The sequence below is a fragment of the Astatotilapia calliptera genome, chromosome 17, assembly GCF_964374335.1.
Source record: "Astatotilapia calliptera chromosome 17, fAstCal68.1, whole genome shotgun sequence".
Lineage (NCBI taxonomy): Eukaryota > Metazoa > Chordata > Actinopteri > Cichliformes > Cichlidae > Astatotilapia > Astatotilapia calliptera.
The window spans coordinates 34,119,240-34,132,986 of NC_137438.1; the positions used below are offsets into that span (position 1 = coordinate 34,119,240).

The window sequence follows — 13,747 nt, forward strand, 5'->3', positions numbered from 1 at the left end:
GTCCCCCACTGACTTCTGATCTGTATTCTCAACACAACAATAGCAGTGGGAGAATGCAGGTCGGGCTAATACTAATCCCACTTAATCTGTAACATCTAGCACACACACGCCAGCATACACAAATACATACACACTCAAAAACATAAGCAGCAAACCCATATACAGATAGGCAAACTGTTTCCTGCACATATGGAATTTATCATGTGCAGAACAACTTGAGATTGGCAATTTGGTATTTAACTGTCACTCCTGTTTTAGATTTTATACTGTTAAGTAAAAATGCAAAAAAACAAAACATGATTTGAACATATTTTTTGATATAATTATGCTTATTTAATGCAAAAATTAGATATGCTGCATTCTAAAATTAGTAAACACACTGTGATTACTCAGAAAAGCTACTTCAGTTGGGCAGTTACGGCCCCTGTTGCCTTATTTAAATGGATGAAACATCTTTTCTTCAAAGAAAACATCTTTGACAGTTGCTGGAAAACAAAACAGCATTTGTCTTCTGCCAGAATGTCCCAGAGAAGAAGAACGTTAGTGTTACAAAAAGAGAGACTCAAAGGGAGATATTTAGTCCTTTTTTTCTCAACTATTCAATGAGAAACTGACAAAACCTGACAGGAAGAAGGAGAATCTGACAGCCAGCTACAAACAAGTGATGGGCAGCAATCCTAGCTGTCCTTCAGCTTAATCCACGTAATCCGTGCCTGCCAGAGTTCTGACTAAATCCAAGTGGGGCCAGTGATTCAGGGCAGAATAGTAAATATTTACCTCTGTTTACTAAATAAAACAGCTGTCTAGAAACATAGTATGAATATTAAGAAGAGTATGCAGCAGTACAGTCGCTTCTTCTTGAGTCAGTTCTTATCGATTGAGCTGAGCTGCAGGGCATCTTCACAGTGTCATTAGGATGTAGCTTCTTTATTATGCTACTTACATCATTAAAGTTAGTGAAAGATGTATGGTAAAATATTTACTGCATATACATCTATAGGAACACTCTCATCATGGTTTTCAGCACAGTGATTCCATGCCTGGAGAAAGCATTTAAACAAGAATGAGCTCCACCTGTTGCACCTGCACCTGTTATTGAACATTCCCTCTTTATGCGCAGGCCGTGTTCCTCCGAACATTTCCGGCAATTTACGGCGAGCTGTTGAAGATCTTCACTGTGCGCGAGGTGGCCGGTTTCGTCAGGGAGACTCTGGGCAGCCTGCCTACCACCGTCCATCCTGACTGCCCCCTGGAGGCCGTCAAACTGCAGTGCATTGCCAAGACTGTGGAAAGCCAGCTTTACATAAACCCAGGTAAATACTAGTAGGACAAAAAGCATTTATTCACAGCATTTGGAACATGATCACAACTCTTTAGCTCTGCAGTCCCATTTGAGAACACACCTTAGCTAATTGTTACCCTGCAGTGAGCCAAATTCCAAGTTATTAAACTGTTCTTAATAAAGGGTTTACACTGAAGCAAATTACTGTGTCAATTTTTTATTTGCAACACGCTCCCAAAGGCTGCATGTAGCAGGGAAAAAACATCCCTCATGCAAATCATATGAATGTCATACAAGATTTTCATTAGTTCCAGTCAATAATGTTTCAACTGAGCATGAAAGCAGAGCAAGACATTATGGCCCCGCGGAGAAATGAGTGTAGAAAATTTTCTTAGTTGTTCCCGTTCTGTTATTTCTACTTCATTAAGTCTTTGATGTGTTTGTGCTGTAGATTCACGATGCATCCTGTTGCCGGTGGTGCTTCGAGTGCTACAGGCCCACATGCAGGAGCAGAGAGACCTGGTCATGTGTGCCCAGATCCTCTCCAGCATGCTTTCTCTAATCAAGAAGGAGGAAAATGGCACTGCGGTGAGTATTACACTCATAACTGAGAGCCATTAGTCAGGCCCCCCTGCTTCCTTAAAGAAACACTGCAGTGTTTTGGGAAATACACTGGCTTTCTTACTGATGAGGAAACTGAGACAGCTGGTTAACTGAGCTTAGACTAAAAAGCTCAGGTAATGAAATCCATCTAAAGCATATTTCAAGCTCAAAACCCAAATTTGTTTAATCTCTTAAAAGCTTATAGCTGTCTTTAGAATTTCTTTCTTTTTGTTTTATTGATTAATAAAAAACAGTTTCAGGTTTTTATTAAATGTTAGTGCCAGAAAGAAATCCCTGGCCTGGCCTGACTAGAGCCTTTGCTTTTAGTTTTTTTAAATTTGGCCAGTCAACTCCTTGCACTTACATCCCTGGATGCTGGAGGTCCCACTGGCCATTTGCACCTGTCTGCATCCCACTATTTCAGTAGACTTCAGTAATGCAGAGAGCAAACGTCCAATTAAACTCAGAGATCGAACAGTGGCTTTCGGTGTAAGATCGCTCCTTCCGAGCCTAATGATGGCACCGTTTGCCACATTGGGATCCTTGTGACTTCATCCTCTTTCTCAAATTTAAATTCAAGATGAAAGGTTGCCTTTCTCTTAGAATGAAGGAGATCCCATGAGCTCAGGGGGAGGAACTTAAAGGTGATATCTGCCAGTTCACCTGAAAGACAAAACGCAGACTTAACAATGTGGTGTATGCTGTGCAGTGCAGCGAGGAATGCCCAGACCTCTACATTGGAGAAACCAAACAGCCACTTCACAAGCGCATGGCACAACATAGAAGAGCCACCTCCACAGGACAAGACTCAGCAGTCCATCTGCATCTTAAGGATAAAGGTCACTCTTTCGAGGATGCCAATGTTCACATTTTGGACAGAGAGGACAGATGGTTTGAAAGAGGAGTGAAAGAAGCCATCTATGTCCACTGTGAGCGACCATCTTTGAACAGAGGCGGTGGTTTACGACACCAACTCTCTGCCATCTATAATCCAGTTTTGAGATCCCTTCCCAGACGCCTTAACGCCCACTCACATCCTGGGCCAGCTGACCTCAGGAATTCGCATGATAAGGTGGGGCCAGGTTTCACAATGAACTCATCCGAAACTCTGGCTGATTGGGACCCACACCCAGTTTCACACCTTGGCTCAGGCGATTAAAAGATCATCAGGGGGTCCTTTTGTCCCTCTGTGGGGGGAAACTCCCACTAGGTTTATATCTGGGACTCTCCACCATTTGACTTTAGAACTGAAGAAGCTTCTCGGATGAGAGGTGAAACGTCTTCAAGCAACTTAAAGAAGTCCAGACGCTTTTCTTTGCAAGCTCCTTTGACTATCTGCCAGTTTGTTGCTTTTGATGGATTGCATCACGACTCAAAGACGCACAACAGTATTCTTCTCACCTGACTTTGAACAAGAATTTTTTAAGTCATTGCAGTCATTCATCAAATCATTGTGCTGTTGCATAAAGATCTGGTTACGCTTTAACATGTGGTGTACAACTAAAGGCGTAATTCCTACAACTAAGTGCTGATTCAATGGAAATTAAATGGAACTTTAATTACTTGAAATTACAATGAAATTATATTTACCTACAAATAATAACAATTTCATGGTAATTTTGAAGACAAACAAGAAAAAATAAAAGACCATCAAAATTTGCAGACCTGTGCTTTTCCATGAAAATTATGAAGAAGTTACATAATAATGACGACTATTTATACAATGCTTGAAATTACTTGCGGTATAACTTTTATTTCCTCTCGTGTAAAATACCTGAAGTTATGTGTTACTTAAAATGACTTACAGACTACCGAAATGTTCTTGCAGTATACCAAGTTCTTTGTTTCCTGTAAAAATCTGACTTGTCACCCCCTTATTCTAGTGCATACACCGTTAAGTACTTGTAGGTAAATTTAAAGACATTGTAACTTCAATAAATAACACCATTTAATCACTCGGGAATTACAGCCTCAGTTGCATGTCTTATTATAAAGTGTTAGCAAATATCCCTGGCTCCTCCAAGTCATAGAATAATAACTTTTTGAAATCATAAATAATATGGTGTAATCGCTTCATAGAAACTTGTGCAGTTGCAATCAATTCCTGATATTTTCAAGAATCTGCATGACAGTATCCCTCCCATTATATCTCCCAAAATAATTAAAGAAAGTCAACACCACAGGAATCAGTCCTACACCAGTATCGTTGCCAGTACACTGCAATAGCAGATTGCTTTGTTGCGTGTATATGGTCAATTAGTCTTGGTAACCGGGACACTGGCAGCAGTGCAGTCCAGTAATGAGAGCCATCAATTTAGCAATGGACGCTGTCAAAGCGGCAGTCACTTTGAGCTGTGTATGTGTATTTGTGTGATTTGCCTGTCTGTGTGTACCTGCTCAGGTTGCCGGGCTTTTACCGGTCCCTGCAAAGGAGGCAGCTAGTGGAAGAGGCAGCCAGAAAAACACATACACAAATGCGTGCACACATGAGCACCCACTGGCACCATATCTAAAGGGAAGTGACAGCAGTGGCAGTCAATGTGCCAGTGAGGCTCCTTCTCATTATCACTCTTTCCAAGACCTGTCTGTCTTGTCAGGGGTAGAGACTAGAGAGAAACACACACACACACACACACACACACACACACACACACACACACACACACACACACACACACACACACACACACACCAGTTTATTCACTGCTCTATTTGAGTTTCTTTTCATCTTTAACTGCCTCTGCGTCTTTTGTATTCTACCTTCTCCTATTCGTTTCCATTCTCCTCTCTCTTTTTTAAGTTATAGTCTCAAAATGTTCTGCATGGCCCTGAAACTTCTTATTAGTCCACATTCTGGTGCAAGACTCATTAAAACTGATGAAAATAGAATTACAGGGTAGCGGTGGCAGGGCGGGGAGGGGTGTAGACGTTGGCTCGGAGGCAGAATGGTGTCAGTTGTTGAATCCGGTTGAGTGTTGTGCTAGCAGAACAATGCCAGGTAACTTTAAGAGGACATAAGTGCACAGATGGAGTCTGTTTGAATTTTAGTGACTCTTACGTTCAAGATTCACATTTTTTTTTCTTTCTATTCTAAATGCTAATACTCTCTCTCTCAAGGTAATGTGGTACTTTGATATGTGATTCATTCTCACATGGGTGTGTTTTCTTTTCCCTCTCAGGAGCTTGTGGTGTCTGAGGAAGTGGAGCTAATTGTGGAAAGCCTGCTGGGAGTTTTACTGAGGACTATCTTGGAAATTAGCAACCGGCCCCAGCCTGCTGGAACCTCCATGAGACTACAGTTCCAGGATGTCACTGTATGTGTGTTTTACTGTGTGTGTGTGTGTGTGTGTTTGTAAGCTAGCTTACTGCTATAAATGCCAGAACTTGACAATATGTAGAAGCGTAATTAGATTAATAAACATAGTTTCTGGAATGGCGGAAATGGTGAGGTGGATGACAATGTGATCATCATTGTCTGATGAAGGAAGGTCAAGGAAACTCTTAAAAATCCTGTTAACATAAGTACAATTCTTACTAGTTCCACTATTATTTTCAAAGCACAATAGATCTTATTTTTTGAACTCATTTCTTCTCCAAAAGGACAGAAAAATAAAAGTTTTCCCTGAATATGCAACAACATTAAAGCTCCATCTTCTCCCTCTCATTATGTGTTGTGTTGTCAGGGAGAATTTGTGGCATGTTTGTTGGCGCTTCTGCGACAGATGAGTGACAAGCACTATCAGAAGCTGCTGCAGGCGTTCAGCAGCAAAGACGACCTGAGGGTAAGACCACTCGATCTTTCTCTCTTTCCCTCCATCCATATCTGTCTGTCTGCAAGTCTAAAAGTAAAAGATTATAATTAATGCCTGTTGATGGTATTACTACAATTTCTACAAATTGTGTAGAATTGGGCAGCAGGAAAAATAAGAGACAGAAAGATATTAAGTTCATGGGTTTACTCTATTGGGAATTAATGTTAACTGAAGTAATGTGCTTTTTGTGAGTTCTATTTCTGATACATGCATCAAAAAAAGTGTAATCAAAAGAGTTTACTAAGTGAACCCTGATGCTGGGTTTGGTGGTAAAACCTAAGTGAAACATGCAGATGAAACCAGATTTACTGCTTTCACATGTGCAGCGCATCTTTCTAGAGGCTCAGACTTTGAGTGTATAATATTATTACAGTTGATAACACAGCACATCCTATCCTATGTACAGACTACATAGTTACATAGTAGATCTGCATTTGCCTTAACACTTGAGAAGTGTTAGGATCAGATATTTGTGTACAGTGTAGTGTCCTTAAATAGAGCTGATATTAACAATTCAGCACCATGGACAGATGCAGAGGAAGTTGTTCTACCTTCATACTAACTCTGAGCAGATTTAATGTGGTTCACACTGGAAAAGAGCCCCTTTTCCATTAGTACCTACTTGGATCAACTCGCCACAGCTCACCACAGGTTTCAGGGTTTTTCATTAGGTCATAGTACCTGTACGGCCAGGGTTCCAAAGCGATCCATGCAGGTTCTAAAATGTGATGTTGTCAGACTGCATGCCACCAATTGGCTGGTCAGTGGTGTCACTCGATGAGTCATAAGAGCATCTTGTTTGTTAATGGAAAATCGGTCGATCCAAGTCTATCTGAGGAGGTACAAATGGAAAAAGGACCTACAGTGAAGTTTTAGGTTGTTTGTTTTCCCACAGAGCGTGCAGAGATAAAGAGAAGTCAAGAAGTAGCTTATAGCTAGAAAATATTAAAATGGCCAATAGAAACATTTCTTTTATATATTTTTAATTATACCTAATATATAATAGGATAGTAAATGGTTGTCAAAAATAAGCTCCATCCCGAATCTTTCTTCTGCAATAACTCTTTACTGAGTAACAAACTTAATGTGCCTTGGTGTTGTTTTGCATGTGTTTGTGTTGCAGGATTTCCTCCTTCATATCTTTACAGTCTTCAGGATCCTAATCCGACCAGAAATGTTCCCTAAAGACTGGACTGTCATGAGACTGGTCACGAACAAGTAAGAACACACACGCAAACAAATCAAGGAAAGCAGGAAGAGGACACGAATGAGGACAGACAGGAAATCAGAGGCTCATGCAGATATGCAGTATGCATCTCACTCACAACTAGTCATTTATTCTGTTTGTGTGCTTTCATCTGCTAAAATATTCAACCTTGGTTCTCTCAGTTAACACTTGATTTTGATCGCACAAAAAGCTTCAGAAGATGGAGAGATTTGAATGTAGTGTGCTCATTTAATATGAGAGTAAATGCAGTGCTTATCCATCCATATTATTGTCTGGAGGTCACTATCAAGTGGCACAGAGATGATATCATCTAGGAAAAACAAGTAACAGTTGTTTCATAATGAAAAGGTTTTGTCAGACAGAAAAGTGTAACTTAAAAATGTTATGCCTTAGCTATTTATGGTTTTGCCTCTCTGCTCACATTTTCCTTTAGCAGTGCAGAATGGAAATGACAGATTCCCCTCCAAGGTGACACAGTAGTAATCTTCTCCACCTCTTGCTTTCTACGTCCCTTTTTGTTCTTTTAGTGTCATCATCACAACTGTCCTCTACCTTTCTGACGCTCTGAGGAAAAACTTCCTCAATGACAAGTTTGACTACAAGGTAAGGGAAGTTGGCAGGCTTTGTGTGCGTGTGTGTGTGTGTGTGTGTGTGTTGTCTGAACAGTGCTGCAGTGCTTCAGAAGTCTGAATGTCAAAATAGCTTCAAAAAGTTTGCTGCATTACTTTACTACTGACACACAGGCAGACACATATATAATATGGAAGTTCATCACACATCACAAAAACTGAGACATGGATATAAAATCGACCCAATACTATTATTTAGATGCTTAAGGCAGACTGTGCAGTAGTGAGCTGAAAGCTAAAAAACAGAAGAAAGAACAATAAATATACTTTACACCAACATCAAATACATAATCTGGTTTCAGTATTTTTTCTATATGGTGCTTGACCAGGTACAGTCATGGACTATCTAACAGGCTTGATTTGATCCATTTGGAAACATATAGAAAAAACAGGGTAATTCTAGACCACCAGTGCATTTTGGCTTTTGTAGCGTTTTTAAACTGATTCGTGATGGTTTGTTGTTTTCATAAACATTTTGAGATGTTTGAGTCTAGTGTCTTAAACTAATCAATAGACTGATGGCTGATTTTAGGCCATCGTTTTAATTGTTGCAACTCTCCCCATGATTAATATAGGTGAAGTATTGCACTCTGTGAGATAATCCCCTCTACATTAGTAGAGGAATGTGATTCAGTCTGAACATTTTTACACCTAAACATCTGATGTTACCTGACTGTAGCGCAGTGGTGGAGATGTTCTTAAAGATTCAATTCAGAGGCGAAACTGTTGATTTACTCTAGTTGATGGAATAGTCTAATATAGACAAGTAATCTATAAGTGTGATCATCTTCAGCAGAGAGGTATGTGAGTTCTCAAGGTAAAGTAACACATCATCAGCGTATAGGCTTATCCTATGGTCTGTTTTTTCAGTTTGAATTCCTTTAATAGCGGAATTTTGTAGGATTGCTGCTGCTATTGGCTTAATGAAAATGATGTAATCTGAAGATCTGGGAGGCTGTTTGTCCTATCAGTATTGTGTCTGATAGTAAGTTACTGTGTACCCACATGCAGGTAGACACTTTTGTAGGTTAAAGTCAGGAGGTTGTGCACGTTAACAAAGTGATGTTTTTTTTATTGCAGGTGTGGGATTCGTATTTCTACCTGTCTGTAATATTTATCAACCAGCCCTGTCTTCAACTTGAATCCTTCTCTCCCTCCAAGAGAAAGAAAATACTGGAAAAGTAAGTGCTGATTATTTACAAATGCTTGGTATTCTTTGCTGGATGCGTTAGAGCAGTCTGTAATGAGCCACACACCTACTCAACAAGCCGCTCTATCTTGCTCCTCCTGTCTGTCAAGAACCTCAACACAGCTGGACACACACAGTGTACACTCACTCTAATGACTGCTTAACATGCTGTTCTACAGCTTCCATCAGTATGTGCACACATTTTTAACCGCATTTTGTTGTTGTTTTTTTTTATCATGCAGATATGGAGACATGAGGGTGATGATGGGCTGTGAGATCTTCAGCATGTGGCAGAATTTAGGTAAGGTGATAGAGGCCCATCATAGCGCACATCTTATTCCTCAACATGGGCTACACCCATGACGGAGAAAGTTGTTAAGCTCATCGTCCTTCATGTGGCATATTCACAAGAGATACTTACTGAGTACTTACTCAATGTTTCCATGCACGGGATCCGTCTCATTGTGCTTTGCAATTCACACCTTTGCTGGATTCCAGCTTGATCATTATATGGATGGATCTGCATGATGTGTAACAACGTGGGCCATCATGCGGACCAAATTCTCATTTATAAATGGCACTACAGCCTCCATAGTGCTCATAAAGGAAAAGAGGCCCAAAAAAAGCTGGAGAGTGTGCAGAAAGAAAAAAAAAAAGTAAAAGATTTGCTGATGCAGGACCTAAATGTTTGGAAAGAAATTTGTGAAGGGATTTTAACCTAATGACGTACATGGCATATTTGCAGGTACTTATAAGTGCTAGTGTTTGATTTCATTTCAGCAATAGCTGGATCTCTTAAAGTCCTGTGGTTCTATTGAAACTATCTAAATCCTGTTTTTATTTATTCATATTTATTGCTCCTCTGGTGCAAAAGTAGAGCTCTTGGAATCTGTGTGATGCAACAAAGCAAACAACTCTCTGTACTTGAGCTGATGGGATCTAAAAAAAACAAAAAACCCTTTTTTCTTCTTTATACCATTTGTCACCATGGCAACCGACTGGATGCCTTGGTCTCCTTTATGTGGATGCTTTTGTTCTGACTCTGTGATGGATGGATGCAATTTTGTTTTATGGTAATTTCCAACGTACTGTTCAAGTGTGGTTTTTCTCATTTTCAAGTACACTTTGGAACCCCCCCCCCCCCCCCTCCTTTCTTTTTTTATTTGATAGTAATAATAACGTTACATCTTTCTGCTGAAAATGATGGAATAAACTGTGCACTCGAAGTTGTTTCGTTTTAGCACTTCAGCCAAATTGGAAGGAATTTGTGAAGTGCACTTTATTAGAATCTGTCTAAAAGGGAGGACAGAGGAGAGAAATCCACTTGACCTTTTGAATTCAGACCTGTGTTAGCCAAAGAAAACAAAACATCTGAGGCATTATTTTTTAAAGGTGTAATGTTTGTTTAAATGATTAGAATGGGGGAGTAGCAGAAAACAATCAAAACAGAAAGTTTTGGGGCTTTTGGGAACTTCATGAACTGCTAGAGCAGGATTTATTGCAAAGGTTTTGAAGGAAGACACCTTTCCAGAGTTGGGTAAATTGTCTCTGACATAAAGAATATGCTGTGTGCAGGGATAAAGTGAAAGCCTGACCTCTGTGCCGATCTGTATCTTTCCTCCAGGTGAACATAAGTTGAACTTCATCCCAGCAATGATTGGGCCGTTCCTGGAGGTGACGCTGGTGCCTCAACCTGATCTGAGAAATGTCATGATCCCCATTTTCCACGACATGATGGACTGGGAGCAAAGACGCAGTGGCAATTTTAAGCAGGTACTGCATGCTGCTGTTTCACTGAAATCAATTCACCAACTCAGAACTATTTAATCTTGGCTTTAACTGTTAGTTGCAAAGGTTAATGAAAGCTAAATTCATCCTTGTCATAATCAAAAATAAGCCACATCTATATAACTGGATAATTGGAAATATAACTTGTAATAATTGCAGTGTGTGTGATGTTTAATTTCCTTCTAAAACATTTACATTCATTTATAGCTGGTTTTGTTTATCATTGCTAAATAATAATATTATTTACATTTCTGAAACTTCAGAAACCACAATAATTAGTATAATATATGAACTGAAGCATGTGAATGTGAGAGACAGAGCATTACAGAAAACAACTACTTATGTTTTGTTGCTAAAGGTGGTTCTACAGGCTACTTGGTCATGGCATGTCTTTAGTTTTTCACATAACTGTAAATTCTAACAATTTAACTGTAAAGAAATTGACAGATGGGTGAGATCGATTGGTGTCTTGTCACTCACAAAACGTACTCCCTAAAGCATATCCTGCTTTATTATCAACAATTCTCTAAAAGTATCACGTTGTATAAACTAGTACTCAAAAATCATTAGTAAAATGTCTATTCAGGTAATAAAACAAGTGATCAATAAGCAGTCAGATTTTTCTCAGTCAGAGTCAAAGTCACCCTCTGCTGGTCATTGCAAATACTGCAAGTTTAAGAGAATTATGCATTCTCATTCAGATAATTAAGTCTACTTTTTTGATGCTGCACACTTTAAGATCAAGCTCTGCGTTCTTCTTTGTTATGTCAGTGTTGTTCAGACTGCGAGCCTCTGAGCTTTAAATGCTTTTCCTCACAGGTGGAGGCCAAGTTGATTGACAAGCTGGACAGCCTGATGTCTGAAGGCAAAGGCGATGAGACATACAGGGAGCTCTTCAACAGCATGTGAGTTGGTAAAAGAATCAAGAAATGTTACAAAATCTAATAAAGTAGAAATTTTCCAGAAAGACTTTTGAAGGAAAAGTCTCTGCAAATTTGTTAAATAATTTGGCTGCGAAAGCAATTTTTAAAAATTTATTTATTTATTTTTTACAATAAACAGTAAAATCCCAGCAAAAACCTACTTGAAAGTGCATGAAGGCTAGTTTAGGAGACCTGGGCACTTCCAGTGAAAATAGCTGTTTATGGGGGTCTAATTACCTAAATGATGCAACCCACACAAGGCTTCATCAGGTAAATTATCTGCGTGGGCTGCAATCTGCAGGTCATTTGCCTCACTAAATGGGTGTTTTATCGGGAAGTGGATGTGTCTAAGTATTCTGCTTTTGAGAATTAGCCTTTAACCCTGAAAACCCAGAGCACAGATAGCAGCATTACAGCTCTGAAAAGGCCTCTTGTACTTCAATAAAGAAAGCCATTAAATGGCTTAGGTTGCTTTCAGAGCATGTAGCTAATGAGGGAAGCAACACAGAAAGCTGCAGGCTTACTTTCAAACTAACAAACATGTCATTATTATACAAATATACAATAGGTAGTTTTGTATTTGAAATTGCTTATGTAAAGCATATTTTTCAAGCAGTGAGAGGTAAGTGATGAGCATTTAATCGCCTTCATCTTCACTCACACCTCCTCTTTGGTCAGCTCCTTTTGTCTGTCCTTGAGTTTCCAGGTTTGTACACCTGCATGCTTAGTGTTTGTGCACACCTTTTCATATATGTGTGTGTGTGTGTGTGTTCACCTGAGTGTGTGCGTATGTTGGTCCCTGCTTCTTTTCTGTTTATATTTTTATGTCGCCCTTCTCTCTGGGCTGCTAGTATTTGAAGCTTTCAAAGCAAAAATCTTGCATTTCAACTTTAAAAGAAAAAGGAAAAGAAAACCATGTTGCATTAAATGAAGTCGTATTTCCGAATCACTCTTCTGCTGCCGCCCAGCCACAAATCAAAGTGTGATCTATTTTATGAGTATGGATCCACTTCTAATATCCCTTTGTCTTCCATAGTCGATCATTCTCTTTCCCACCATTTGTACACGTGAAACATTAATAAAATGCAGAGGCACTGCGGTTCATATTTTGTAAAGTTCAGTAGTTATAGTGTGCGCTATATTGTAATCATGCATAATAAGTTATTATTAACACTTTTTTATGTTTAATTTCAATTTTCTTTTGTTTTTCTTGATTTAAGCCTACTTTAAGTTCATAATTATTTTTTTTTCCTACTAAGTCCACTAATCCCTAAACTAACCTGTGTGAGTGTGTGCTAATATTAATATTAATTTATTCCGCCTATGCTTCCCGCCTGGAGTAGAATTCCTCTGTTTGGTCCGTACCCTAGGTAAGACACCCTCCTCTTTGTTCTCTCAGTGTCGTCTGTGTGAGGGGAAATGTGGAGCAATTACAAAAAAAAGAAGAATAAACAGCTTCAGTATTTTGGCTGTTGTGTGTTTGCCCGTAATTCTATAAAAACCTGTTTTGGTGGCATAACAGTAAATAAGGTGTTGTAAAAAATTTTTAGCCACCTTTGTGTTTTTTCTTTCTTGAGCTCCTGTAGGCAGGCCAACAAGCATAGGTGACACCAGTATGACTGCTATTAATTTTGCTTCGCCTCCTTTCCTTTCTTAGTTGTTTCTTCCATCGCCCCCCCCCATTTGCCCTCCCCGTCTCTTTTGGTCTTTACATCTTTGTCTTGTTCTGTCTCTCTTCATTTGTCCTTCAGCCTGCTGAAGAAGATCGAGAGAGAGACCTGGAGGGAGAGCGGGATCTCTCTGATCGCTACCGTCACTCGTTTAATGGAAAGACTGCTAGACTACAGGTGGGCGCGCGCACACGTTCACAAAATACTTCCAGAGACACACGTGCTTGGTCCTTTTAGTCAAATTCTCAATGTTTCTATTGCAGGGATTGTATGAAGTTGGGAGAAGTGGATGGCAAAAAGATCGGATGTACTGTCAGTTTACTGGTGAGTGTCAGGCAAATATGTCAGTGTTTATCTTCTGTTGCTATTGCACTCTGAAGTTATTACCTTTTTATTTCAAAATGATGAAAAAAGTAAAACATATGTAATATATAGATGATAATTGAGTATTCTTGTGGGTTTTTTTTTTATTTAACTGGAGTTATGTGCAAGAGGACCTCAGTGTGTAGGCAGAGGGATCAAAAGGCCCCTGCAAATCAGCAGCAGAACTATATTGTTGCACCACTTTTAAATGCCTTCATTACTTGTTTAAATTCCCTCTCTAATGGTTATGATGGTCTCTC

General features: G+C 39.4%; 1 protein-coding gene across 4 annotated transcripts in view; it reads left to right on the plus strand.

Annotated features, from left to right (window-relative positions):
• dock4b (dedicator of cytokinesis 4b) overlaps positions 1 to 13,747 on the plus strand; it is a 141,125-nt gene that overhangs the window by 89,771 nt on the left and 37,607 nt on the right. For 3 of the 4 annotated variants that reach the window (XM_026147369.2, XM_026147372.2, XM_026147370.2), the window contains exons 23-35: positions 1,121 to 1,313; positions 1,734 to 1,870; positions 5,065 to 5,199; positions 5,569 to 5,667; positions 6,821 to 6,915; positions 7,453 to 7,528; positions 8,635 to 8,735; positions 8,986 to 9,044; positions 10,368 to 10,516; positions 11,351 to 11,436; positions 12,798 to 12,824; positions 13,206 to 13,301; positions 13,388 to 13,448. In XM_026147369.2, coding sequence (XP_026003154.2) covers positions 1,121 to 1,313; positions 1,734 to 1,870; positions 5,065 to 5,199; positions 5,569 to 5,667; positions 6,821 to 6,915; positions 7,453 to 7,528; positions 8,635 to 8,735; positions 8,986 to 9,044; positions 10,368 to 10,516; positions 11,351 to 11,436; positions 12,798 to 12,824; positions 13,206 to 13,301; positions 13,388 to 13,448 — 1,314 coding nt within the window. The remainder of the gene's footprint in view (positions 1 to 1,120; positions 1,314 to 1,733; positions 1,871 to 5,064; positions 5,200 to 5,568; positions 5,668 to 6,820; positions 6,916 to 7,452; positions 7,529 to 8,634; positions 8,736 to 8,985; positions 9,045 to 10,367; positions 10,517 to 11,350; positions 11,437 to 12,797; positions 12,825 to 13,205; positions 13,302 to 13,387; positions 13,449 to 13,747) is intronic. The other variant, XM_026147371.2, reaches the window with a different exon arrangement.